The 22,492-nt window shown below is 38.4% G+C and overlaps 1 protein-coding gene and 23 non-coding genes across 24 annotated transcripts; 3 read left to right on the top strand and 21 right to left on the bottom strand.

Moving 5' to 3' along the window:
* Positions 1-203: 203 nt before the first annotated feature.
* On the bottom strand, positions 204-325 carry LOC114538654. Its single transcript, XR_003688805.1, has one exon. It is a non-coding gene; the product is annotated as a U5 spliceosomal RNA (small nuclear RNA).
* A 248-nt stretch (positions 326-573) lies between these two features.
* Positions 574-696, bottom strand: LOC114538661. Its single transcript, XR_003688812.1, has one exon. It is a non-coding gene; the product is annotated as a U5 spliceosomal RNA (small nuclear RNA).
* A 247-nt stretch (positions 697-943) lies between these two features.
* LOC114538642 lies at positions 944-1,066 on the bottom strand. The gene has a single exon (XR_003688794.1). It is a non-coding gene; the product is annotated as a U5 spliceosomal RNA (small nuclear RNA).
* A 248-nt stretch (positions 1,067-1,314) lies between these two features.
* LOC114538624 lies at positions 1,315-1,435 on the bottom strand. The gene has a single exon (XR_003688778.1). It is a non-coding gene; the product is annotated as a U5 spliceosomal RNA (small nuclear RNA).
* A 242-nt stretch (positions 1,436-1,677) lies between these two features.
* Positions 1,678-1,800, bottom strand: LOC114538638. The gene has a single exon (XR_003688790.1). It is a non-coding gene; the product is annotated as a U5 spliceosomal RNA (small nuclear RNA).
* A 247-nt stretch (positions 1,801-2,047) lies between these two features.
* Positions 2,048-2,169, bottom strand: LOC114538669. Its single transcript, XR_003688819.1, has one exon. It is a non-coding gene; the product is annotated as a U5 spliceosomal RNA (small nuclear RNA).
* Positions 2,170-2,420: 251 nt separating this feature from the next.
* LOC114538659 lies at positions 2,421-2,543 on the bottom strand. Its single transcript, XR_003688810.1, has one exon. It is a non-coding gene; the product is annotated as a U5 spliceosomal RNA (small nuclear RNA).
* Positions 2,544-2,791: 248 nt separating this feature from the next.
* Positions 2,792-2,914, bottom strand: LOC114538672. Its single transcript, XR_003688822.1, has one exon. It is a non-coding gene; the product is annotated as a U5 spliceosomal RNA (small nuclear RNA).
* A 248-nt stretch (positions 2,915-3,162) lies between these two features.
* LOC114538641 lies at positions 3,163-3,285 on the bottom strand. The gene has a single exon (XR_003688793.1). It is a non-coding gene; the product is annotated as a U5 spliceosomal RNA (small nuclear RNA).
* A 245-nt stretch (positions 3,286-3,530) lies between these two features.
* LOC114538653 lies at positions 3,531-3,653 on the bottom strand. The gene has a single exon (XR_003688804.1). It is a non-coding gene; the product is annotated as a U5 spliceosomal RNA (small nuclear RNA).
* Positions 3,654-3,899: 246 nt separating this feature from the next.
* Positions 3,900-4,020, bottom strand: LOC114538649. The gene has a single exon (XR_003688800.1). It is a non-coding gene; the product is annotated as a U5 spliceosomal RNA (small nuclear RNA).
* A 244-nt stretch (positions 4,021-4,264) lies between these two features.
* On the bottom strand, positions 4,265-4,385 carry LOC114538637. The gene has a single exon (XR_003688789.1). It is a non-coding gene; the product is annotated as a U5 spliceosomal RNA (small nuclear RNA).
* A 240-nt stretch (positions 4,386-4,625) lies between these two features.
* Positions 4,626-4,748, bottom strand: LOC114538635. The gene has a single exon (XR_003688788.1). It is a non-coding gene; the product is annotated as a U5 spliceosomal RNA (small nuclear RNA).
* Positions 4,749-4,992: 244 nt separating this feature from the next.
* Positions 4,993-5,114, bottom strand: LOC114538652. The gene has a single exon (XR_003688803.1). It is a non-coding gene; the product is annotated as a U5 spliceosomal RNA (small nuclear RNA).
* A 247-nt stretch (positions 5,115-5,361) lies between these two features.
* On the bottom strand, positions 5,362-5,484 carry LOC114538643. Its single transcript, XR_003688795.1, has one exon. It is a non-coding gene; the product is annotated as a U5 spliceosomal RNA (small nuclear RNA).
* Positions 5,485-5,734: 250 nt separating this feature from the next.
* On the bottom strand, positions 5,735-5,857 carry LOC114538657. Its single transcript, XR_003688808.1, has one exon. It is a non-coding gene; the product is annotated as a U5 spliceosomal RNA (small nuclear RNA).
* Positions 5,858-6,105: 248 nt separating this feature from the next.
* On the bottom strand, positions 6,106-6,227 carry LOC114538665. The gene has a single exon (XR_003688816.1). It is a non-coding gene; the product is annotated as a U5 spliceosomal RNA (small nuclear RNA).
* A 249-nt stretch (positions 6,228-6,476) lies between these two features.
* Positions 6,477-6,600, bottom strand: LOC114538655. The gene has a single exon (XR_003688806.1). It is a non-coding gene; the product is annotated as a U5 spliceosomal RNA (small nuclear RNA).
* Positions 6,601-6,847: 247 nt separating this feature from the next.
* Positions 6,848-6,969, bottom strand: LOC114538658. Its single transcript, XR_003688809.1, has one exon. It is a non-coding gene; the product is annotated as a U5 spliceosomal RNA (small nuclear RNA).
* An 871-nt stretch (positions 6,970-7,840) lies between these two features.
* On the top strand, positions 7,841-7,922 carry Trnas-cga. The gene has a single exon. It is a non-coding gene; the product is annotated as a tRNA-Ser (tRNA).
* A 66-nt stretch (positions 7,923-7,988) lies between these two features.
* Trnat-cgu lies at positions 7,989-8,061 on the top strand. Its single transcript has one exon. It is a non-coding gene; the product is annotated as a tRNA-Thr (tRNA).
* Positions 8,062-8,875: 814 nt separating this feature from the next.
* Positions 8,876-8,947, bottom strand: Trnac-gca. Its single transcript has one exon. It is a non-coding gene; the product is annotated as a tRNA-Cys (tRNA).
* Positions 8,948-16,390: 7,443 nt separating this feature from the next.
* Positions 16,391-18,818, bottom strand: LOC114538614. The gene is made up of 3 exons (XM_028559741.1): positions 18,083-18,818; positions 17,316-17,617; positions 16,391-17,094 (listed from the first exon to the last, which is right to left on the bottom strand). The coding sequence occupies exons 1-3, from the start codon at positions 18,733-18,735 to the stop codon at positions 16,628-16,630; spliced, it is 1,422 nt and encodes a 473-aa protein (XP_028415542.1). The 5' UTR covers positions 18,736-18,818; the 3' UTR covers positions 16,391-16,627.
* Positions 18,819-21,721: 2,903 nt separating this feature from the next.
* On the top strand, positions 21,722-21,802 carry Trnas-cga. The gene has a single exon. It is a non-coding gene; the product is annotated as a tRNA-Ser (tRNA).
* The last annotated feature ends 690 nt before the right edge of the window (positions 21,803-22,492 follow it).

Genomic DNA, 22,492 nt, shown 5'->3' with positions numbered 1-22,492 from the left:
TCGCTTTTGGGACACGGTAATCACGGAAGTGCGCGCGCAATGTTATCAATTGTGACGAATATAATTGTTTTTTTAATTCGCAGTTGCTCAATCAATTGTGGGGTGTCGTTTGATATTTTGGCGTGATCAATAGCCTTCTGCCAAGAAAGGAGCATTGGGAATCCGGATTACGCCAGCTGTTGATCTCGTACACTTTTGAAAACCCGCCTGGAAAATCCGGCGGGCGACAAAAATACCCTTAGGCCCATTGTCTTGTTCTCCTCCACGGAAATCTTTAGTAAAAGGCGAAAGATTTTTTCGTGTGAATGAAGGAGAACCAAGGCTTGGAAACTTTGGTGCTTGTCAGTGCTATAGAAACGAATTAGTTTCACTTTTGGAACACGGTAGTCACGGAAGTGCGCGCGCAATGTTATCAATTGTGACGAATATAATTGTTTTTTTAATTCGCAGTTGCTCAATCAATTGTGGGATGTCGTTTGATATTTTGGCGTGATCAATAGCCTTCTGCCAAGAAAGGAGCATTGGGAATCCGGATTACGCCAGCTGTTGATCTCGTACACTTTTGATAAACACCCGCCTGGAAAATCCGGCGGGCGACAAAAAATACCCTTAGGCCCATTGTGTTGTTCTCCTCTACGGAAATCTTTAGTAAAAGGCGAAAGATTTTTTCGTGTAAATGAAGGAGAACCAAAGCTTGGAAACTTGGGTTTTTGTCAGTGCTTTATAAACGAAATAGTTTCGCTTTTGGGACACGGTAATCACGGAAGTGCGCGCGCAATGTTATCAATTGTGACGAATATAATTGTTTTTTAATTCGCAGTTGCTCAATCAATTGTGGGGTGTCGTTTGATATTTTGGCGTGATCAATAGCCTTCTGCCAAGAAAGGAGCATTGGGAATCCGGATTACGCCAGCTGTTGATCTCGTACACTTTTGATAAACACCCGCCTGGAAAATCCGGCGGGCGACAAAAAATACCCTTAGGCCCATTGTGTTGTTCTCCTCCACGGAAATCTTTAGTAAAAGGCGAAAGATTTTTTCGTGTGAATGAAGGAGAACCAAGGCTTGGAAACTTTGGTGCTTGTCAGTGCTATAGAAACGAATTAGTTTCACTTTTGGAACACGGTAGTCACGGAAGTGCGCGCGCAATGTTATCAATTGTGACGAATATAATTGTTTTTTAATTCGCAGTTGCTCAATCAATTGTGGGGTGTCGTTTGATATTTTGGCGTGATCAATAGCCTTCTGCCAAGAAAGGAGCATTGGGAATCCGGATTACGCCAGCTGTTGATCTCGTACACTTTTGATAAACACCCGCCTGGAAAACCCGCAGGCGACAAAAAATACTTTTAGGCCCATTGTGTTGTTCTCCTCCACGGAAATCTTTAGTAAAAGGCGAAAGATTTTTTCGTGTAAATGAAGGAGAACCAAGGCTTGGAAACTTGGTGCTTGTCAGTGCTGAAACGAATTAGTTTCACTTTTGGAACACGGTAGTCACGGAAGTGCGCGCGCAATTTTATCAATTGTGACGACTATAATTTTTTTTTAATTCGCAGTTGCTCAATCAATTGTGGGTGTCGTTTGATATTTTGGCGTGATCAATAGCCTTCTGCCAAGAAAGGAGCATTGGGAATCCGGATTACGCCAGCTGTTGATCTCGTACATTTTTGATAAACACCCGCCTGGAAAATCCGGCGGGCGACAAAAAATACCCTTAGGCCCATTGTGTTGTTCTCCTCCACGGAAATCTTTAGTAAAAGGCGAAAGATTTTTTCGTGTAAATGAAGGAGAACCAAGGCTTGGAAACTTGGGTTTTTGTCAGTGCTGTATAAACGAAATAGTTACGCTTTCGGACACGGTAATCACGGAAGTGCGCGCGCAATGTTATCAATTGTGACGAATATAATTGTTTTTTTAATTCGCAGTTGCTCAATCAATTGTGGGGTGTCGTTTGATATTTTGGCGTGATCAATAGCCTTCTGCCAAGAAAGGAGCATTGGGAATCCGGATTACGCCAGCTGTTGATCTCGTACACTTTTGATAAACACCCGCCTGGAAAATCCGGCGGGCGACAAAAAATACCCTTAGGCCCATTGTGTTGTTCTCCTCCACGGAAATCTTTAGTAAAAGGCGAAAGAATTTTCGTGTGAATGAAGGAGAACCAAGGCTTGGAAACTTCGGTGTCTGTCAGTTCTATAAACGAATTAGTTTCGCTTTTGGAACACGGTAGTCACGGAAGTGCGCGCGCAATTTTATCAATTGTGACGAATATAATTTTTTTTATATAATTGGCAGTTGCTCAATCAATTGTGGGGTGCCGTTTGATATTTTGGCGTGATCAATAGCCTTCTGCCAGGGAAAAAGAAGCATTGGGAATCCGGATTACGCCAGCTGTTGATATTGTACACTTTTGATAAACACCCACCTGGAAAATCCGGCGGGCGACAAAAAATACCCTTAGGCCCATTGTGTTGTTCTCCTCCACGGAAATCTTTAGTAAAAGGCGAAAGATTTTTTCGTGTAAATGAAGGAGAACCAAAGTTTGGAAACTTGGGTTTTTGTCAGTGCTTTATAAACGAAATAGTTTCGCTTTTGGGACACGGTAATCACGGAAGTGCGCGCGCAATATTATCAATTGTGACGAATATAATTGTTTTTTTAATTCCCAGTTGCTCAACCAATTGTGGGGTGTCGTTTGATATTTTTGCGTGATCAATAGCCTTCTGCCAAGAAAGGAGCATTGGGAATCCGGATTACGCCAGCTGTTGATTTCGTACACTTTTGATAAACACCCGCCTGGAAAATCCTGCGGGCGACAAAAAACACCCTTAGGCCCATTGTGTTGTTCTCCTCCACGGAAATCTTTAGTAAAAGGCGAAAGATTTTTTCGTGTAAATGAAGGAGAACCAAAGTTTGGAAACTTGGGTTTTTGTCAGTGCTTTATAAACGAAATAGTTTCGCTTTTGGGACACGGTAATCACGGAAGTGCGCGCGCAATGTTATCAATTGTGACGAATATAATTGTTTTTTTAATTCGCAGTTGCTCAATCAATTGTGGGGTGTCGTTTGATATTTTGGCGTGATCAATAGCCTTCTGCCAAGAAAGGAGCATTGGGAATCCGGATTACGCCAGCTGTTGATCTCGTACACTTTTGATAAAAACCCGCCTGGAAAATCCGGCGGGCGACAAAAAATACCCTTAGGCCCATTGTGTTGTTCTCCTCCACGGAAATCTTTAGTAAAAGGCGAAAGATTTTTTCGTGTGAATGAAGGAGAACCAAGGCTTGGAAACTTTGGTGCTTGTCAGTGTATAAACGAATTAGTTTCACTTTTGGAACACGGTAGTCACGGAAGTGCGCGCGCAATGTTATCAATTGTGACGAATATAATTGTTTTTTTAATTCGCAGTTGCTCAATCAATTGTGGGATGTCGTTTGATATTTTGGCGTGATCAATAGCCTTCTGCCAAGAAAGGAGCATTGGGAATCCGGATTACGCCAGCTGTTGATCTCGTACACTTTTGATAAACACCCGCCTGGAAAATCCGGCGGGCGACAAAAAATACCCTTAGGCCCATTGTGTTGTTCTCCTCCACGGAAATCTTTAGTAAAAGGCGAAAGATTTTTTCGTGTAAATGAAGGATAACCAAGGCTTGGAAACTTGGGTTTTGTCAGTGCTTATAAACGAAATAGTTTCGCTTTTGGGACACGGTAATCACGGAAGTGCGCGCGCAATGTTATCAATTGTGACGAATATAATTGTTTTTTTAATTCGCAGTTGCTCAATCAATTGTGGGGTGTCGTTTGATATTTTGGCGTGATCAATAGCCTTCTGCCAAGAAAGGAGCATTGGGAATCCGGATTACGCCAGCTGTTGATCTCGTACACTTTTGATAAACACCCGCCTGGAAAATCCGGCGGGCGACAAAAAATACCCTTAGGCCCATTGTGTTGTTCTCCTCCACGGAAATCTTTAGTAAAAGGCGAAAGATTTTTTCGTGAATGAAGGAGAACCAAGGCTTGGAAACTTGGTGCTTGTCAGTGCTGAAACGAAATAGTTTCGCTTTTGGAACACGGTAGTCACGGAAGTGCGCGCGCAATGTTATCAATTGTGACGAATATAATTGTTTTTTTAATTCGCAGTTGCTCAATCAATTGTGGGGTGTCGTTTGATATTTTGGCGTGATCAATAGCCTTCTGCCAAGAAAGGAGCATTGGGAATCCGGATTACGCCAGCTGTTGATCTCGTACACTTTTGATAAACACCCGCCTGGAAAATCCGGCGGGCGACAAAAAATACCCTTAGGCCCATTGTGTTGTTCTCCTCCACGGAAATCTTTAGTAAAAGGCGAAAGATTTTTTCGTGAATGAAGGAGAACCAAGGCTTGGAAACTTGGTGCTTGTCAGTGCTATAAACGAAATAGTTTCGCTTTTGGAACACGGTAGTCACGGAAGTGCGCGCGCAATGTTATCAATTGTGACGAATATATTGTTTTTTAATTCGCAGTTGCTCTCAATTGTGGGTGTCGTTTGATATTTTGGCGCGATCAATAGCCTTCTGCCAAGAAAGGAGCATTGGGAATCCGGATTACGCCAGCTGTTGATCTCGTACACTTTTGATAAACACCCGCCTGGAAAATCCGGCGGGCGACAAAAAATACCCTTAGGCCCATTGTGTTGTTCTCCTCCACGGAAATCTTTAGTAAAAGGCGAAAGATTTTTTCGTGTAAATGAAGGAGAACCAAGGCTTGGAAACTTGGGTTTTGTTAGTGCTGTATAAACGAAATAGTTTCGCTTTTGGGACACGGTAATCACGGAAGTGCGCGCGCAATGTTATCAATTGTGACGAATATAATTGTTTTTTTAATTCGCAGTTGCTCAATCAATTGTGGGGTGTCGTTTGATATTTTGGCGTGATCAATAGCCTTCTGCCAAAGGAGCATTGGGAATCCGGATTACGCCAGCTGTTGATCTCGTACACTTTTGATAAACACCCGCCTGGAAAATCCGGCGGGCGACAAAAATACCCTTAGGCCCATTGTGTTGTTCTCCTCCACGGAAATCTTTAGTAAAAGGCGAAAGATTTTTTCGTGTAAATGAAGGAGAACCAAGGCTTGGAAACTTCGGTGTCGTCAGTCTGTAAAACGAAATTAGTTTCGCTTTTGGAACACGGTAGTCACGGAAGTGCGCGCGCAATGTTATCAATTGTGACGAATATAATTTTTTTTATATAATTGGCAGTTGCTCAATCAATTGTGGGGTGCCGTTTGATATTTTGGCGTGATCAATAGCCTTCTGCCAAAGAAAAGCATTGGGAATCCGGATTACGCCAGCTGTTGATCTCGTACACTTTTGATAAACACCCGCCTGGAAAATCCGGCGGGCGACAAAAAATACCCTTAGGCCCATTGTGTTGTTCTCCTCCACGGAAATCTTTAGTAAAAGGCGAAAGATTTTTTCGTGTGACTGAAGGAGAACCAAGGCTTGGAAACTTTGGTGCTTGTCAGCGCTGTATAAACGAAATAGTTACGCTTTTGGAACACGGTAGTCAGGAAAGTGCGCGCGCAATGTTATCAATTGTGACATATATTATTGTTTTTATAATTAGCAGTTGCTCAATCAATTGTGGGGTGTCGTTTGATAATTTGGCGTGATCAATAGCCTTCTCCCAGGAAAAAGGAACATTGGGAATCCGGATGACGCCAGCTGTTGATCTCGTACACTTTTGATAAACACCCGTCTGGAAAATCCGGCGGGCGACAAAAAATACCCTTAGGCCATTTGTGTTGTTCTCCTCCACGGAAATCTTTAGTAAAAGGCGAAAGATTTTTTCGTGTGAATGAAGGAGAACCAAGGCTTGGAAACTTCGGTGTTTGTCAGTGCTATAGAAACGAATTAGTTTCACTTTTGGGACACGGTAATCATGGAAGTGCGCGCGCAATGTTATCAATTGTGACGAAATTTGGTTTTTTTTTTATTCGCAGTTGCTCAATCAATTGTGGGGTGTCATTTGATATTTTGGCGTGATCAATAGCCTTCTGCAAAGAAAGGAGCATTGGGAATCCGGATTACGCCAGCTGTTGATCTCGTACACTTTTGATAAACACCCGCCTGAAAAATCCGGCGGGCGACAAAAATACCTTTAGGCCCATTGTGTTGTTCTCCTCCACGGAAATCTTTAGTAAAAGGCGAGAGATTTTTTCGTGCAAATAAAGGAGAACCAAGGCTTGGAAACTTCGGTGCTTGTCAGTGCTGTATAAACAAAATAGTTACGCTTTTGGAACAGGGTAGTCAGGGAAGTGCGCGCGCAATGTTACCAATTGTGACGAATATTATTGTTTTTATAATTAGCAGTTGCTCAATCAGTTGTGGGGTGTCGTTTGATATTTTGGCGTGATCAATAGCCTTCTGCCAGGAAAAGCAGCATTGGGAATTCCGATTACGCCAGCTGTTTATCTCGTAAACTTTTGATAAACATCCGCCTGGAAAATCCGGCGGGCGACAAAAAAATACCCTTAAGCCCATTGTGTTGTTCTCTTCCACGGAAATCTTTAGTAAAAGGCGAAAGATTTTTTCGTGTAAATGAAGGAGAACCAAGGCTTGGAAATTTCGGTGTTTGTCAGTGCTGTATAAACGAAATAGTTTCGCTTTTGGGACACGGTAATCACGGAAGTGCGCGCGCAATGTTATCAATTGTGACGATTATTATTGTTTTTATAATTAGCAGTTGCTCAATTAATTGTGGGGTGTCGTTTGATAATTTGGCGTGATCAATAGCCTTCTGCTAAGGAAAAGGAACATTGGGAATCCGGATGACGCCAGCTGTTGATCTCGTACACTTTTGATAAACACCAGCCTGGAAAATTCGGCGACAAAAAATACCTTTAAGCCCATTGTGTTGTTCTCCTCCAGGGAAATCTTTAGTAAAAGGCGAAAGATTTTTTCGTGTGAATGAAGGAGAACCAAGGCTTGGAAACTTCGGTGCTTGTCAGTGCTGTATAAACGAAATAGTTTCGCTTTTGGAACACGGTAGTCACGGAAGTGCGCGCGCAATGTTATCAATTGTGACGAATATAATTGTTTTACTTGCCAGGCGAATTCTTGCCAACAGAAGAACCAAATATTTCAATTTTTTGTGAATAGATTTTCCGAAGTACCTTTTTCTTCTGCTGTTCTTGCTTTTGAAAGGTGTCCAGATCGTGCATACCTCTGTGATGCTATTCTCCTAGGTACCTGAGAGAACATTTCCTGCTGTTCTTGCATTATTCGAAATAGCACAAGTTTTATATTCATGGCATAGAAGCAGTGTATAGCAAGCAGGGTGTGGCAGTGGAAGCGTTCTGGGCGCATAAACCATGGCCTGTTTGCCCGTCTAGCTTGAAAGAGAACGGTCTTAACAACAATTTGCCAATGGTCTAGTTAATTATTATGCTGTATTTTCTTTTGAGAAAAAAAGTGGAACGTGTTCCTGTTCCAACATTAGATGCTCTCTCAACTTAATTTAAGTATCAACCTTATAAAAATATAGTTAGCTAGGATTTTGCATCAATGTAATCATATCAACAGTGTCCACAATTGTTTTTCCATTTGCCTCATTAGCTCAGTGGTTAAAGCACTTGTCTAGTAAACCAGGGGTCCGGCGTTCGAATCTCTTACCAGGCTCTTCACATTTTCCACTTAAACTCAATAAGTATCTTCCTAATATAAATGAGTTTTGTTATTGGCTTTTTGCAACAATAATGAACAATGTTTACTATTCGTTCCTTTAGAAATGAATTTCTATAATATAATTACCTGTGTTTTATTGTGTTTTTTTATCATTGCGTTTCAACAGGCAATTATGTAGTCGTGGCCGAGTTGTTAAGGCGACAGACTCGAAATCTGTTGGGATATTTCCGCGCAGGTTCAAATCCTGCCGATTACGACTTTTGTTATGCAAGTGGAATTTCGTGGCCGTTTCATTTTACGTTTAAGAAGGTATCACGCGTTTGCCTTATCAGCTCAGTGGTTAGAGTACTGGTCTCGTAAACCAGGGGTCCGGAGTTCAACTCTCTGATAAGGCTTAATTTTTTTGTCTTTGTATGGTGAGGGTGAGTAAAAGACTTAAATATTATTAATCTTTACATTTCACGCATTATAACGCTATAATCAAGTTTTGCAAACTCTATCACTGGATATGACCATTTTTTCTTATCCCGTGCCATACATCGACTTCATTGTTTGCGATGAAGTATGGGAAAAAGAACCTTGACATCTTTCGACTTGGCTTCATGGCCTGGTGGTATGATTCTCGTCTAGGGTGCGAGAGATCACGGATTCCATTCGCGTGCAAGCCCGGGCAATGCATCGAAAGCATTTTCTGATAAAGTTCAGTAGACCATCTAATTGTCATTTTTATTCAAAAACATATATTTTTTTCTGAAATGGGCTATAAGAGATAATCCAGAACTCAAAAACCTAAATAAAGACAAAAAATTAATAATTCCAGCAAGGTTCTACCGAGAATTGACCTCGGATTCACGGATTCAGAGTCGGAAGTGCTAACCATTACACCACAGAACCTAACCATCTACTAAAAGACACCGCAGAAATTGGTGTTTAAGACATTTCAACCCGGAAATCTAATCGCTGGTTCACAATTGTGTATTTCCGTACCGCTATCAAAGAAAAAACTTTTGAATAGCATAAAAAAGTTCAATTTTTCTCTCAATACGTATTCGCAATTTTTTGACAGCTCATCATACACATCTGACCGCTGTGATGTATAGTCTATACACGCACATTATTGAGATGAAGTATTTATATATATTCCCCCTATTCCAGGTATGGTGCCTGATGATGTGGAATGTTGAATTTTTCTTTCATTTATAAAAGAGAAAGGAGCGAGCTGATTTGAACCACTGACCTCTCGATCTGCAGTCGAATGCTCTACCACTGAGCTATACTCCCTGATCGTGCATACCTGTGTGATGCTATTCTCCTGGGAACCCGAAAGAACATTTCCTGTTGTTCTTACCTTATTCGAAATAGAAGCAATGTGTGGCAAGCAGGGGGGCGCAGAGGAAGCAGGCTGGGCCCATAACCCGGGGGTCTGTGGATCGAAACCATTTCCTGCTAAAGTTGTCGTATCGATGAAAAAGATCTTTTCAGTGCACATTCTAGGTGAGATTTTTTGTTCAGAAAACTAATTTTTCTTAAATTCAGTGTAAGAGAAAAGCCGGAACTCAAAAACTATATTCCCCGATCGTGCATACCGGCATGCGCGGATATTTTCTTAGATATCTGTAGGAACATTTCCCGCTTTTCTTAACTTATTCGGAACAGCACAAGTAGCCTCCTCCGCAGGCATCTCCCGCCCGAATTTGGTCCGACCGACTTTTGCCCGAATTTGAGGAGGAGGAGAGAAAAGTGGGGAGATGCCTGCCAAAACCCGACATGTCATAGACGTTCTGCGCATATTGCTTGCGCATTACAAATCGTAACTTTATGGGAGGGGTGGGTGGTAGCAAATTGCTTTGCCAATATGGCGGATGCGAAAGCAGTAACAGTGTATTCTGAAAACGAAATTAGAGAAATATTAGTCAAGGTTGAAAAGATTCCGTATTTTGAAAAGGATAAAATATTTAACTACAAAGTTAGTGCTTTAAATATTGTGGCAAATTTAACGTGTAGCAGCAGTTTCGAATCAGCGACAAAGTTTGATTTCCTGTTAATGCATGTCGGCTTACTCGGCTTTTCATCTAAAAATACGACGCCCTATTGCTCGCCTCTGGAAGTTGTTTGTGAATGTCAAGAAAACAGCGAAATAACCGTATATAATGTTGAAGTAGGGAGCAACAGTACACCGCATATAAGTCTTGTGAAAATTCAAAGAACGGCAAAGGACGATTCTTGTAATGACATGCAATCTGAGCCTTCTGATGTTCTTTATAGTACGAAAAAAAGTTCGACTTTGAACAAAGATGACTTTGGTTCTCTTGAATCGCTTGTAGAGAAGACATTAAATAACATGTTTAATCATCAGTCGTTCAAACCCCTTCAAAAGGAAATAATTTCTGCAACCATGGACTGTAAAAATGTTCTTGGAGTTCTTGGTACTGGAGGAGGTAAAAGTTTGACATTCATGCTGCCTGCTGTTCTTGCTGATAAGCCTACTATTGTTGTAGTTCCTACATTGTCATTGATAGATGATCTTTTACATAGATGTTTAGCTCTTAGCATTGCAGCTTGCAAAATTACTGGTGATGTCCCAGACGATGCTCGTGATTCTTCTCTGAGAGAACTCAATGCATATACACTGATCTTTTGTACACCAGAAATGTTTGTGAACAAAACTATATTAGATAAATTCAAGAGTATCAGTATTGAAAGAATTGTATTCGATGAAGCCCATACAATCTGCAGTTGGGGAAATACATTTCACCCTCATTACAAAGTTGCTGCAATTGAGTTGGCAAAATTCCCTTGTCCTAAGTTGTTGCTAAGTGCAACAATACCCCACCAGCTGATATTGGAGCTGTTGGAAATGTTTGGTAGGTTGGAAATAATTAAAGGAACTGTGTTGCGGGATAACATAGTCTTAAGTATTGAAGAGAAGCCTTTAGGAAATTTTTATGACAAGTTAGCTCAATTTGTACAGAATAGGAAAGATGAATATGGAATCATCTATGGTGTCTTTCCATCAGATGTATCTAAACTACATTCAGAATTATTAAAAAGAAATGTCAAGTGTGTGAAGTACCATAGTCAATTGTCCCAGCTTGTTAAAGATGCCAGTTATCAAAAGTGGACATCAGGTGAAGTGAAAGTCATGGTTGCAAATGCTTCGTTTGGTATGGGAGTTGACAATACAAATGTTCGGTTTGTTATTCATGCAAAAATGCCTACCAATCTGGATGAATATTTTCAGCAGTGTGGAAGGGCAGGTCGTGATGGTCAACGTAGCACTTGCATATTGTATTATAATTATGCAGATAAAACTGCTCTTCTGAAACTCTTTCATGGAAGTGGTGACTTTGCTATGCAGTCTGTAAAACTTAACCAGTTAATTTTATTTCTGGAAGATCCTGTTACATGCCGACATTCATCCATATTAAAGTATTATGGGGAGAATCAAGAGGGTTACATGTGTGGTGAAAGCTGTGACAATTGTAAGCACCGGGGCACATACATCAAGACGGATGGGACGTCTGATGCATTTAAAGTTGTTCAAGCAGTGTTGGAATTGTCTGGGACAAAAATTAATTGCCAAACATTAAAACTTTTTCTTACCGGGAGTTCAAGAAAATTCATCAAAGATAATGAACTTGACAAATTCAGTACATTTGGTTGTTTACAAAAGGCATTTAAGCCTGTTATTTTGCTTGACAAGTTCCTACATTCCCTCATTGTCAATGATGTGTTACTGGAGACTGTTGAGGTTAGAAATACTACCTTTTCAGTAAATGTTTATCCTGGCTCAAAGGCCCATCTTGTGCTGAAGCTGGAGAACGATGTTGAGAAGTATTGTAAGGTATAAATATATTATAAATATATTACAAACTATTACAATAATTGTATCATACAATACAGGTATATATAGAAGTAAATTGGTATATTTAAGTATAGGTTTTTTTTTTACAAGAAATGCTGTTGTCAATGCTATTGTCAAAACTGCAAAACAACATACTGTATAGATTTAAAGTTTGTTTGTTCACAGCAACCAGGTAGTCATGTTATTGCTCACTACTCTAGTTTATAGAAATGATTACAAAACCTAGACGAATTGCAATCATGACCCAACGTTCATGCCTGTAGAAAGTAGGAAGTCCATGGAGCGGCACTACACTGTACCTTAAAATTCTGAAAGGCAAACTCCAAATCCAAAATATACAGTCAAGTAATTCAAAATTTAGTTGAAATATCACTATTCGATCAGTTTCAAGGCATGAGAATGTGGCAAAACCTAGCTCCATTTGAAAATTTGCTACCTCCACAAAAATGAAATCTACAGGTTTGTGGGAGTGTCGAAACGTAGGGTCTTGATTACAATTCGTCTGTGCTTTGTAATCATTTTTATAAACCAGAGTATTGAGCAATAACATGAACATACTGTATATATGTATTCCTACTGTATTCATTACCTTAATAGATTTGTCTATAACTTTGTATATTTTAATAGAATACTGAGAAACATAGAAAATCTATTTTTATGCAGGATCAAATGTAGTTTGCCAATAAGCCATGTATTTTTAAAAAAGCACCTATATTAGTGCCATTAATAGAATATTGCATCAGTTCATTACCTACAAAGTAAATCATTTGCATAAATATTGCTCAACTTCCTGTTTAATGGCATGCTTTTTCCCAATCAGTCACTAAAATGAAAATTCTTAAAGATGAGGTAAAGTCCGTTCTGCGCATATATTCCGCGCATCAACACATTCCATCAGTGGGGGAGCAACTTTTGGAATGTTAATGATATGCGATATTAGCGCGTTGTATTACAAACGGCAGTTCGGGAGCACAATTATTTTATTTTATGTCGCAAGGCGAAGAGGCTCGAATTGCGAGTCACGACGATAACTTATCTTATCATAAGGCTGCTAGAAAAAAGCAATATTATGCTGAAAGGAATGCTCCAAGAATTTATTTGTTGAATGAGGCCCGAAATGGCGAGGCTATTTGTTGTCGCTACAGACGCTACCTTCTCGCTTGTCCTACAATTGCAAATATATAACGTTTTAAATAACGGCCGGTTTATTTACAAGCTTCGCTTTATATTTTCTTCAAAATATAACAATATTTTCTTCAAAATATAATATAAAATAAGCATATTCATCACAGATTACAGCCGGTCGAGCGAGAAGAAAATAAGAAAATTATAACGACGCATACGTCATGTAAAGATTATATAACCAACGTAAACAAACATTGTTATGCGCAGTATATATGCTCAGAACGGACTTTACATCATCTTTAAAGTTTGGTCAATTACCCACACAGCTAGAGGAAGTTGATCAATTATTCAACAAATGAATTGATCAATTCTTTGTAAACATTGATTGATTGATTTATGCAATATTTTATCAAAACTTCCATTTCAATGACAGTAAACAAGATGAAAATAGACAGTGTATTTTTATGGGATTAAATTAAAGGTTAATTTTGTTGTCAATGATTAACCTCTGTTTCAATGTAATCTGGGTACTACAATAACCACAGCGCATGGCACCTATATTTACTCCTCCTGCTTGTTTGAAAATGTCACCTAATATGACTAGAATTAAGAAGATACCTATAGACTTGCTCAATAAAGTCATGTATCCATATCATTTGGATACTTTCTGTGGAGGAATGACTCAAATTCGTTCTTTGCCTTTTCATCCCCCTTGCTTAGAGGATCGATATATTTATCAGCTACTGCTTCTCCTTCCTTTATTTTCTTATCTCCCCACGGATACTTCATGACTTTCGTTCTGTCCAAGTCTTCAAACCAGTTTTCTCGTATAGCAAACTGGGCTATCATCAATTGATCGTAAAGAGACTCCGGTGTGCGATGTTTTCTAGTCCGGTGAATGTCAAACGCCTCCCTATCCGTATAAAGTTTCTTGTTCATCTCCAATATATTTGACGAGCAAGACATCATCTCAAGTACAGTAAACGATGTTTGCGCTAGCATACATTTTTACAGGACGAACCAGGTGTTCCTCCACCCATTCATCTCCCGCTAGCTGTTTACCCACTCTTCCGTCAACATTGACCGTTCTGTTTTGTCTGTACATCATTCTGTAGGCAAGTGGCCATTTCCGCGAATAATTGACGATGTGTGAAAAACTTTCATCTCTGTAATTGAACTTTCCTGCTTGTGCGTAGATAGCGGGGCAAATCATCCAAACCGCCTCCACTGCTTTTCCATTGCCATGTCGTATCGACTCTTTGTACCATCTACGAATTGGCAAAATATCATTAGCAAGCTTAATGTGGTAATTTGCCATTTTATCATTTCCAATTATGCCCAACCAATCATACAACTTTTTCAGGAGAATTGCATTATGAGACCTATTCACCGATAACAATGGTCAAGCTCTTCTTGTGTAGGAAAAATCTGTGATTCTTGAAAAGATTTCAACATCGCAATTGAAATTCCATCTTCATAGTCCGCAATTGCCTCTTCGTTGTTGTTATAGTTATTTTCTTTGAATTTATTTTTGAATGATTTAGGGTTTACAGTGGGACGTTTAAGGATTTTCTCAACCACGTGCCAGAAACCTCCTTGTCCTGCAAATCTTGCTAGGCATTCATTAACATAACCTCGGTTATGAAAGTCACCAGCTCCGGGTGTATGACAACCATATTGATCTGGACATCGATTTGCGCAACCTTGAATCGTGACAGTGTTTTTCTGGTCTCCTACGTTAATGTTCAAAATGCGAGCGTAGTCAGTGGCACTAGTAGGTGATGAGCCCTCTGAGATCTCCGTCCTATCGTAACTTTCTTTTTCTGTTCGAGACTGGAATTGCTGTTGCTTAAAAATTTGAAAAAATTCCGATGCAACAAAATCTGTGACATTCTTCTCGTATGATTGTCGCATTTCAATCATACTAACAATTACTTCTATTTTCTTTAATTTGGCGATCTCTAGAGGCGAAGCAGTCTCTTTGAAGAAGTCTTCCGATACATTGGAACCGATCTCCACCAGGAATTTGGCAGTGTTAATTTGGTCTTTGTGAATCGCCAGAGTCAAAGGAGTTTGATGAATCCCGTCTTTTGGGTTGACATGAGCGCCTGCTAGAACAAGGCAACGAACAAGCTTAGTGTTTCCATTCATTGCGGCTAAATGCAAAACTGTTCTTGCATACTGATCTCTTGCAGGTTGCCACTCTTCTTGTTTCTCTTTTAAAATCGCTATTAAAGCCGAGTCAGTTGATGTGCATGACGCTAATTCTTGCATAAAAATTTGACCCGTTCGAGAATCCAAAGTTTCATTTACCGATTGTAAACCAACGTTCGCAACCAATTCAGCCCATGAAACATTTTGTAACTGTGTCGCATTTGCGTCTTCCAGATTGCTCATGATTTAGCCTCCTCCGCAGGCATCACCTTTAAATTGGTAGGCGGCCAAAAAATATTTTAGATTAAGCTAAGTTTACACTGTATACAATTAACCACTCTTCTATAGAAGTTCAGTAATGCGTTCATAACAACACCTATTTCATTAAGTGCAAAAAGCACTTCCTAATTTGCCGTTATAACTAGCCGAAAAATTAACAGAACATGCCGAATGAAGTGCACGACATGATGTATATAAATAGGTTTAGTTTTTTATAAACGGTACGATCTCCATTTTATGGGATCGACTAAAAAATCAGATTTTTTGCGTGCCTATGCATGCTGTCTCGCAATCAAACTCTGATTTTGCGCTGTCGATATTTTTTGAGACGGCTGTCGCCTATCCATAAGTTTCGGAAACAGCCATATTGTTAATATAATGCTCAAGCCACCCATGTTGATTATAAACAAGTGATAATATATTTCAACTTATTGAAAAAATACGATGGTATTACAGTTACACTAAAATTAATACCAATTTTGAAATCACACTATTTACATATAAAATAATTAAAATACAAAGGTATGATTAAGAAAATATGTCAACTAATGACATATATACCGCAAATAAAATCTCGCTTTTTGTAATATAATGCCTAAATATTATGTCTAATTTAAGAGTATAAAAATAACCACATGTATAAGTATCGAATTTGCTACATTTACATGTAACGATTATACGCCCCAATTTACAGCCAAATGAGCCAATTCAATTAAGGTGTCCTTGCAAAAACGTAAAATGTAAACTATGAACACACAAAGTTTGATGTGTTATTGCTAATTTACACCTTTCAACTAGAAAACGTACAAAGGTAAACCTACTTTGCAACAAACTTAAGGCAATCCCTGAGTATCAGCTCCAAAACAAACATTAACCTGTCTGCCTTTAGCGCTCATAGTTTACAGTTCACGTACTAAAACTTGCGAAATATTAAAGACTTTTGCTTTGCGAAATATAAAACGTGTAAATGGAAAGCAACCTTAACGTGGGTGTCATGCGAAGGCCCAACAGCGTTATCATATCATAGAGATTATAAATAATAACACGTTATTTATAATCTCTATGATCCACATGATATCGCGCCATCAACCTTTTTTAGGGGCTGATTACATGAGCCCTCTTACCCGAGATTCAACGAAGCATGAGATGACTTTGAGGTATTGAAATAAGTCTTTATGATACCAAACAAGCACATGCTATTGTTGTGGTGATTATACGACTGCCAGGATCATGTTATCTGCTCATTTCAATACCTCAAAATCATCTCACGCTTCGTTGAATCTCGGGTAACCGGGCTCATGTAAACAGCCCCTTAATAACCTAAACTTCTTAACCGATACAAATTACGGGACCTGGATTTACAACAACGGTATATAAATAATGGATAGAATGTTTCCAAATGTGTCAAAATATGTTATAATAAGCCATAGCTTAGTCTGAAAAGTTGTCACTATCACTGTCACTATCTAAAACTCCAATAATTGAATTATCAAGCACTTGGACATTGTCTTTATCAGCAGATTCACCACCTCTTTTCCTTAAAATATTTTCATATCTCGTTGTTTGTCCTTATGTTTATCCAAAGATTTAAGAAAGGCATATCTTTCATACGCGGCCTCCAGATTAAAATTGGCTGCGTTTTGTCTCATTGGAATATACTTTTCGGCGGGTTTGCAAGGAAAGTTGAACTCTTCACTGAAAAGTGAGAGATTATTTGCTGTTCCCATAGTTGTGCATTGGTTCTCAAACGACAGCGGCAGGGGATAAACTTGCGACTTTTGACATGCTAGTTCCGGGAACTCTTGTTTTAATGGCGGTACATCTATGACAAATTCTTTTGTCTCATCATCAGCATCGTTTTCTGCAATCATTCTTATATCTGTCGATGTCTTATTCTTAAGTTCATCAATTCTGCACGGAACTAAATTGAACGCCACATCCATCTTACGAAGAAGATTGCGTTCCTTGAACTCCTCCCAAATCTGCTTGTGTTCAGGATTATTATCTGAAACAGGAATCGTTGAAGGAAAAACACAATTAGTGCTACATTGCACATTAATTAATCGTACACTTGTACACTCAAACGTTATTCATTTCAGTGTACTCACCAAACTACATTAGCAGCTTGCATTCATTCATCCAAATAATATACGTTTAAGTTTTCAAGCCAATGATGTTCCACCTTAATTTGGGTTTGCTCTTAATAAAGTATAATAACAAGCTTACCAAGTTTAGTGTCTTCATATTTCATGGTGGACACTTCACCCTGTGGTTCCACAGCAGTATTGGGATCCTTGAAATAGTTCTCTATTCCATTTGTGTCGGCAGCTCGCCAACCACGAACAGTGAAATCCCATATCTTCTCTTGTTTCAACTTCTCCTTGTGCAATTTCGAAAGCCTAAGATGTCTCAGCGATGTCCTCATAATTTGCATATTGTCCTGGTATGTTATGACAGGATGGTTAGAAGCAACTCTGCTTGAGATGATGGTCTTGTAATGCTCAAGCTGATTACGTAGCACCGATATTCTAGAAACATTTCAAAAAAATAATTTGTTATTGTTTTAAAGCATTACATGTAAATTGAATTGTTCTGTTTTATACATTTCCTAAATTGTCCACATAAGCGCAAAATAGGTTTAATCAGATGTCTCACACTCTTCCTGCATAAAAACCGATTACACTTGTTTAGAGAAATGGAAACGAATTACATGGCTGACATGTCTTTTACACATTGCTTACCCCTTTACAGTGCGATAAGCACCATTGCAGGGTATTTTATTTTACTTTAGCTGACGTCAGTACTAACTTTAACTCAGAGTAACATCACAATCATCTTATTCGCCTGAGTACAGAGTACATTGCACTACTATAATATACAACATAAAAACGTTCCTTTAACCAGTACTTTTAGTTTGCTTAATTCTGGCTTCTTTTTTTCTTTCGTAGTAGGCAAAAAAAGTATTTATTATATACAATATATTATACACTTACAAAACAGGGTGTGATTCTGATAAGCCCAAATGCTGCAGTACTGTAATTAGGGATGGTCCAGCACCAAAACTCAAACACAACAATCCAAACAGAATGGGAATATCATTTCGTGCGTTCTGATCGCGTACATCAAGAATTGAGGCCAATAAATGAATCGCCGCTTTCATCTTCATATTTGGAGTCTTCTTTGTGGAACGGACTGCATTACTTGAAAGTACTAGTTGCTCCAATATGTTGACTAGCACAGGGCACTGGGATTTAACTTGAACAAGCAAATTTTGAAAAAGGGAAGGATCAAGAAATTGTATTAGGTCTTTTGCCTTCTCTTTACCCCTTATCCCCAAATCAAAAATATGCTTTACTGTCTTAATCTCTGACTGAATACACTGTCTCTCTGATATGGACAACATGCCACCAATCAGATTTCCCTGTTCTAATAAATCTTTATACAGTGTAATTACATTATCCTGCTCCTTTACAATTGATGTAACTTTTTCTTTATATGTGGAAAACATAGATTCCAAGGAATAAAGACGTTCTTGCAATTCTGATTTGTCAGCATCCAAGTGCTCTATTCTCTCATTTAATGTGGCTACAAAATGTTTTGTATTTGTTAAGGCATCTTGGAGCTTGAGAAACTGCTCTTTTAACATTGCCTGGTTAGATGGTAATTCTATGATGAAAAAATATTAAAATATAGCAAATTCTGTAAAATTTGGGTTGTTCCAATAACAGCAGACATCTGCATCCCGCCTAAAACATCTGGTATAATAATAATAAGAATAATAATTTATTTCTAGCTTATCTATACGTCTGGATCCAAACTATTTTAAATATACAAAAAACTCAGTGTATACCGGTATTACTACAATATTAACATGTATCTTCACAATTACAATACATGTCAGACAACCAAAATATAAGTTGCATAACCACATCAAACATTTACCTGCCTCTTCTTGAATATTTAATGCTCCCAACATGCTTGGCAAATATTGTTCAGAATATGATGCTTCTGGTTCTATTAAAGTAATGGCAATAATTTATATTTATGTAATTACATGAACCTAAATAAATGTATTTATTTTAATCATTAGTGTTTATGTTTAATTTACTACCATTAATTGAAAACAGTTTGATACTTATAGTAATTAAATTAAAACAACTTTTTACCACTCACCATCTGTTTTGTGAATAATCTTGTTCTCACATGTTCTGATTGTACAAAAGAGTCTAAAAAAGATATTTAATTGTTAGTAAATATGTTCAAATTACTCTAAATTATGAATATGTAGCCAAATGTAAATCTGCATGACATCTTTCAACATAATAACTGCACATGGACTCATTCGTTATAGACCATGACCTTCATTCAATTCTAACATGTCACATGAGCAAATGTAAGTTTATTAGTATCTACTTTATTTTTGAAAACCTTGAAAAAACAAAACAGACCTTTTCTTGATTTCTGACATGGTGGAGAGCTTACAGATGGGCTTGTTGGTCCAGTTGGCCCATTCACTAGCCTGTAGTTTTTATACAATGCCCTATTATATAAAGACAATAATAATTGAGAGGGATCTAATAAAGAGGAGGGCTTAACAGAGAGAGGGGGGGGGGCTTATTTTTTACATGTCTATTTGCCAAGGTTGATTATTTTACCTACCATAAATGCACACACAGAATTTTAGAACTTTAATCAGGGAGCAGTAAAATAGTAAACATACATTTAGCTTAAAGGATAGATAGGGTTAACATAGCAGGACTTTTGCATTTTTATGTTTCTTTGTCAATGCCTTAAAGACCACGAATAAAATATTACGATATAATTACTTATTCTTTATAAAAAAACAGGAAGTATTAAAAACAAAATGAGTCTATGTATATCTTACAATTTCCTTCCTTTCCCTCTAATTCGACTGTGGTGCCCAGTATCTTGCTTATCTCTTTCAGGAGTTGTGAACGATTTGTTGTTTTTGCAGGATGATAATGAAGGCGCAAACTATGCAAAAGATCGTCAACTAAAACCTCCTGACCCGTTTCTTTTACTAGTATTTTGTCCAAACTGTCTTTGAGGGTTGCTTGATACTTTAAATAAGCCAGTCTCACTATAAAATTAAAAATTTAGATGTTATATTACGTGACACGATTTTTAGGTTCACGGAAACCAGGTATATAATCCATCGTAATTATCGCTACTCTGGTTTTTAATAAATGAAAGCAATCTTTGTGTGGTGATTGCTTACATTTATTAGCGATAATTACGATGGAGTTCATAATTATGAAATACAACTGTATATTTTGTTATAAAATATAGTATGATTTTACTATAAATACCTTTTCGCTTGGTACCTCCAGGAGTACAGATCGTACTTCTCACTTGACTTCCAACGAATTCGCTTGGTGAAGCATTATTATCTCTTTGCCCTGCTTGTGCGGATCGGTTTGAACACGTTGTTGACAGCCCCGATGTATCATGTTCTTTTGGGTCTTCTCGAATATTCGAATCCCGCAAGGAATCCTTAAGATTCTCGATTTTTCGCTCCTTGACCTCTATCTCTACGCGCTTTGTTTTGATTTCTTTTAATACGTTTAAATAACCCGCGCTTAAAACTGGTGGTGTTGTTCTGACATACCTAGGTATTTTCGATTGACGCTCCTTCGGCTTTTCCGCCATCTTTACTGTTTTTATGAATCCCGTGGGAGTAGGGGTAACATAGCCGGTCCACACAGTTACACAGCTGGTCCATTAGCTTCCGGTTTTGGCAGGCATCACCGCTAAAATATTTTTTGGCCGCCTGCCAATTTAAAGGTGATGCCTGCGGAGGAGGCTATATATATCCATGGCATAGAAGCAGTGTGTAGCAAGCAGGGTGGGGCAGTGGAAGCGTGCGGGCCATAAACCATACCCTGTTTGCCCCTCTAGCTTGAAAGAGAACGGTCTTAACAACAATTTGCCAATGGTCTATAGTTAATGATTATGCTGTATTTTCTTTTGAAAAAAAAGTTATACGTGTTCCCGTTCCATGCAACATTAGATGCACTCTCTCAACTTAATTTAAGTATCAACCTTATAAAAATATAGTGAGCTTGGATTTTGCATCAATGTAATCATATGAACGGTGTCCACACTTGTTTTTTACACGTGCCTCATTAGCTCAGTTTAGAGCACTGGGGCCGGTTGTATCAAGCCCGTTTAGCTTTAACGGTGGATAAGTCAAAATTAAATCTCTTATTAAACACTCCTACATCTCTTTTGAATGAGTCAACTTGAATATTATGCACTTAATATTTGGTTGTAAACAGTATCATTGTTATAAGGTTAAAAACATTTAGTTTGCTTGTTCAATGAAACGATTGATTTGCTTTCTATTTTGAACCTAACCAACGTTTAAGCTAAACGAGCTTGATACAACCGGCCCCTGGTCTCGTAAACCAGGGGTCCGGAGTTCGAATCTCTGACGAGCCCTTCACATTTTCCACTTAAACTCAATAATATGAACGACTTTTGTGATTGACTTTTTGTAACAATAGTGAACTGCAATGTTTATGATTCGTTCTTTCAGAAATCAATTCCTATAATACTTGCTTGTGTTTTATTGTATTTTTTTTTATCATTGCCAATCAACTGGCAATTATGTAGTCGTGGCTGAGTGGTTAAGGCGACAGGCTCGAAATCAGTTGGATATTCCCGCGCAGGTTCAAATCCTGCCGACTACGAGTCCTGTTATCTCGAAAGATTTCATAACACGGAAAAATTTTTTTGCCAGCGGGTGGAATTTCGTCTTATACCATACGATATATTTTTGGCATTTTTTAGGGAAAGACAATCAGAGTAGTCAAAATTTTTAAAACTTGGTGTAAAATGGTAAATACTGTACCCTTTTAACCGAAGTAGTCAAATTTACGCATTCTGATTCGCTTACTAAAAATGTAAAGAAACATGCTGTTTGGTCTAGAGCGAAATTGCCTCTTCTTATAAGGAACTCTATTCAGAAATTATTTCTCCTTTATATGCTCGCTTTTAAGAGTATAATATTAGGCTGTTTGCCGCACGAGTCAACGGAACTTTAATTTTTCATTTACCGTTATGCCGGAATTTTTATAAATTACCGTAAGCTACTGCACTTTTTCCGTCTTGAGTGCAGGACACGGATTCGATTCCCGTGCAAGCCCTGATTGCCCTCCCAACTTGAAATTTTTCAAAGATCGAGTTTCCTTCTTCAAAACAAAAAGCAGTGTTGATCTCCCCATAAAACGTTGATCCCATGCAGTGTCAATCCACATAGAAAAATACAACGAGGAGATATACTATGCATGCACAAATGTATTCATAGTAAAGAAATGTCATCCATGAAGACGTTGTCATTCATTTTACAAGAACTTAACATCGGAAAATATGCAGAATTA

The sequence above is a fragment of the Dendronephthya gigantea genome, unplaced genomic scaffold (genome assembly GCF_004324835.1).
Source record: "Dendronephthya gigantea isolate DGI-Jeju-01 unplaced genomic scaffold, DenGig_1.0 000190F, whole genome shotgun sequence".
Lineage (NCBI taxonomy): Eukaryota > Metazoa > Cnidaria > Anthozoa > Malacalcyonacea > Nephtheidae > Dendronephthya > Dendronephthya gigantea.
This window is presented reverse-complemented; position numbering and strand designations above follow the sequence as displayed.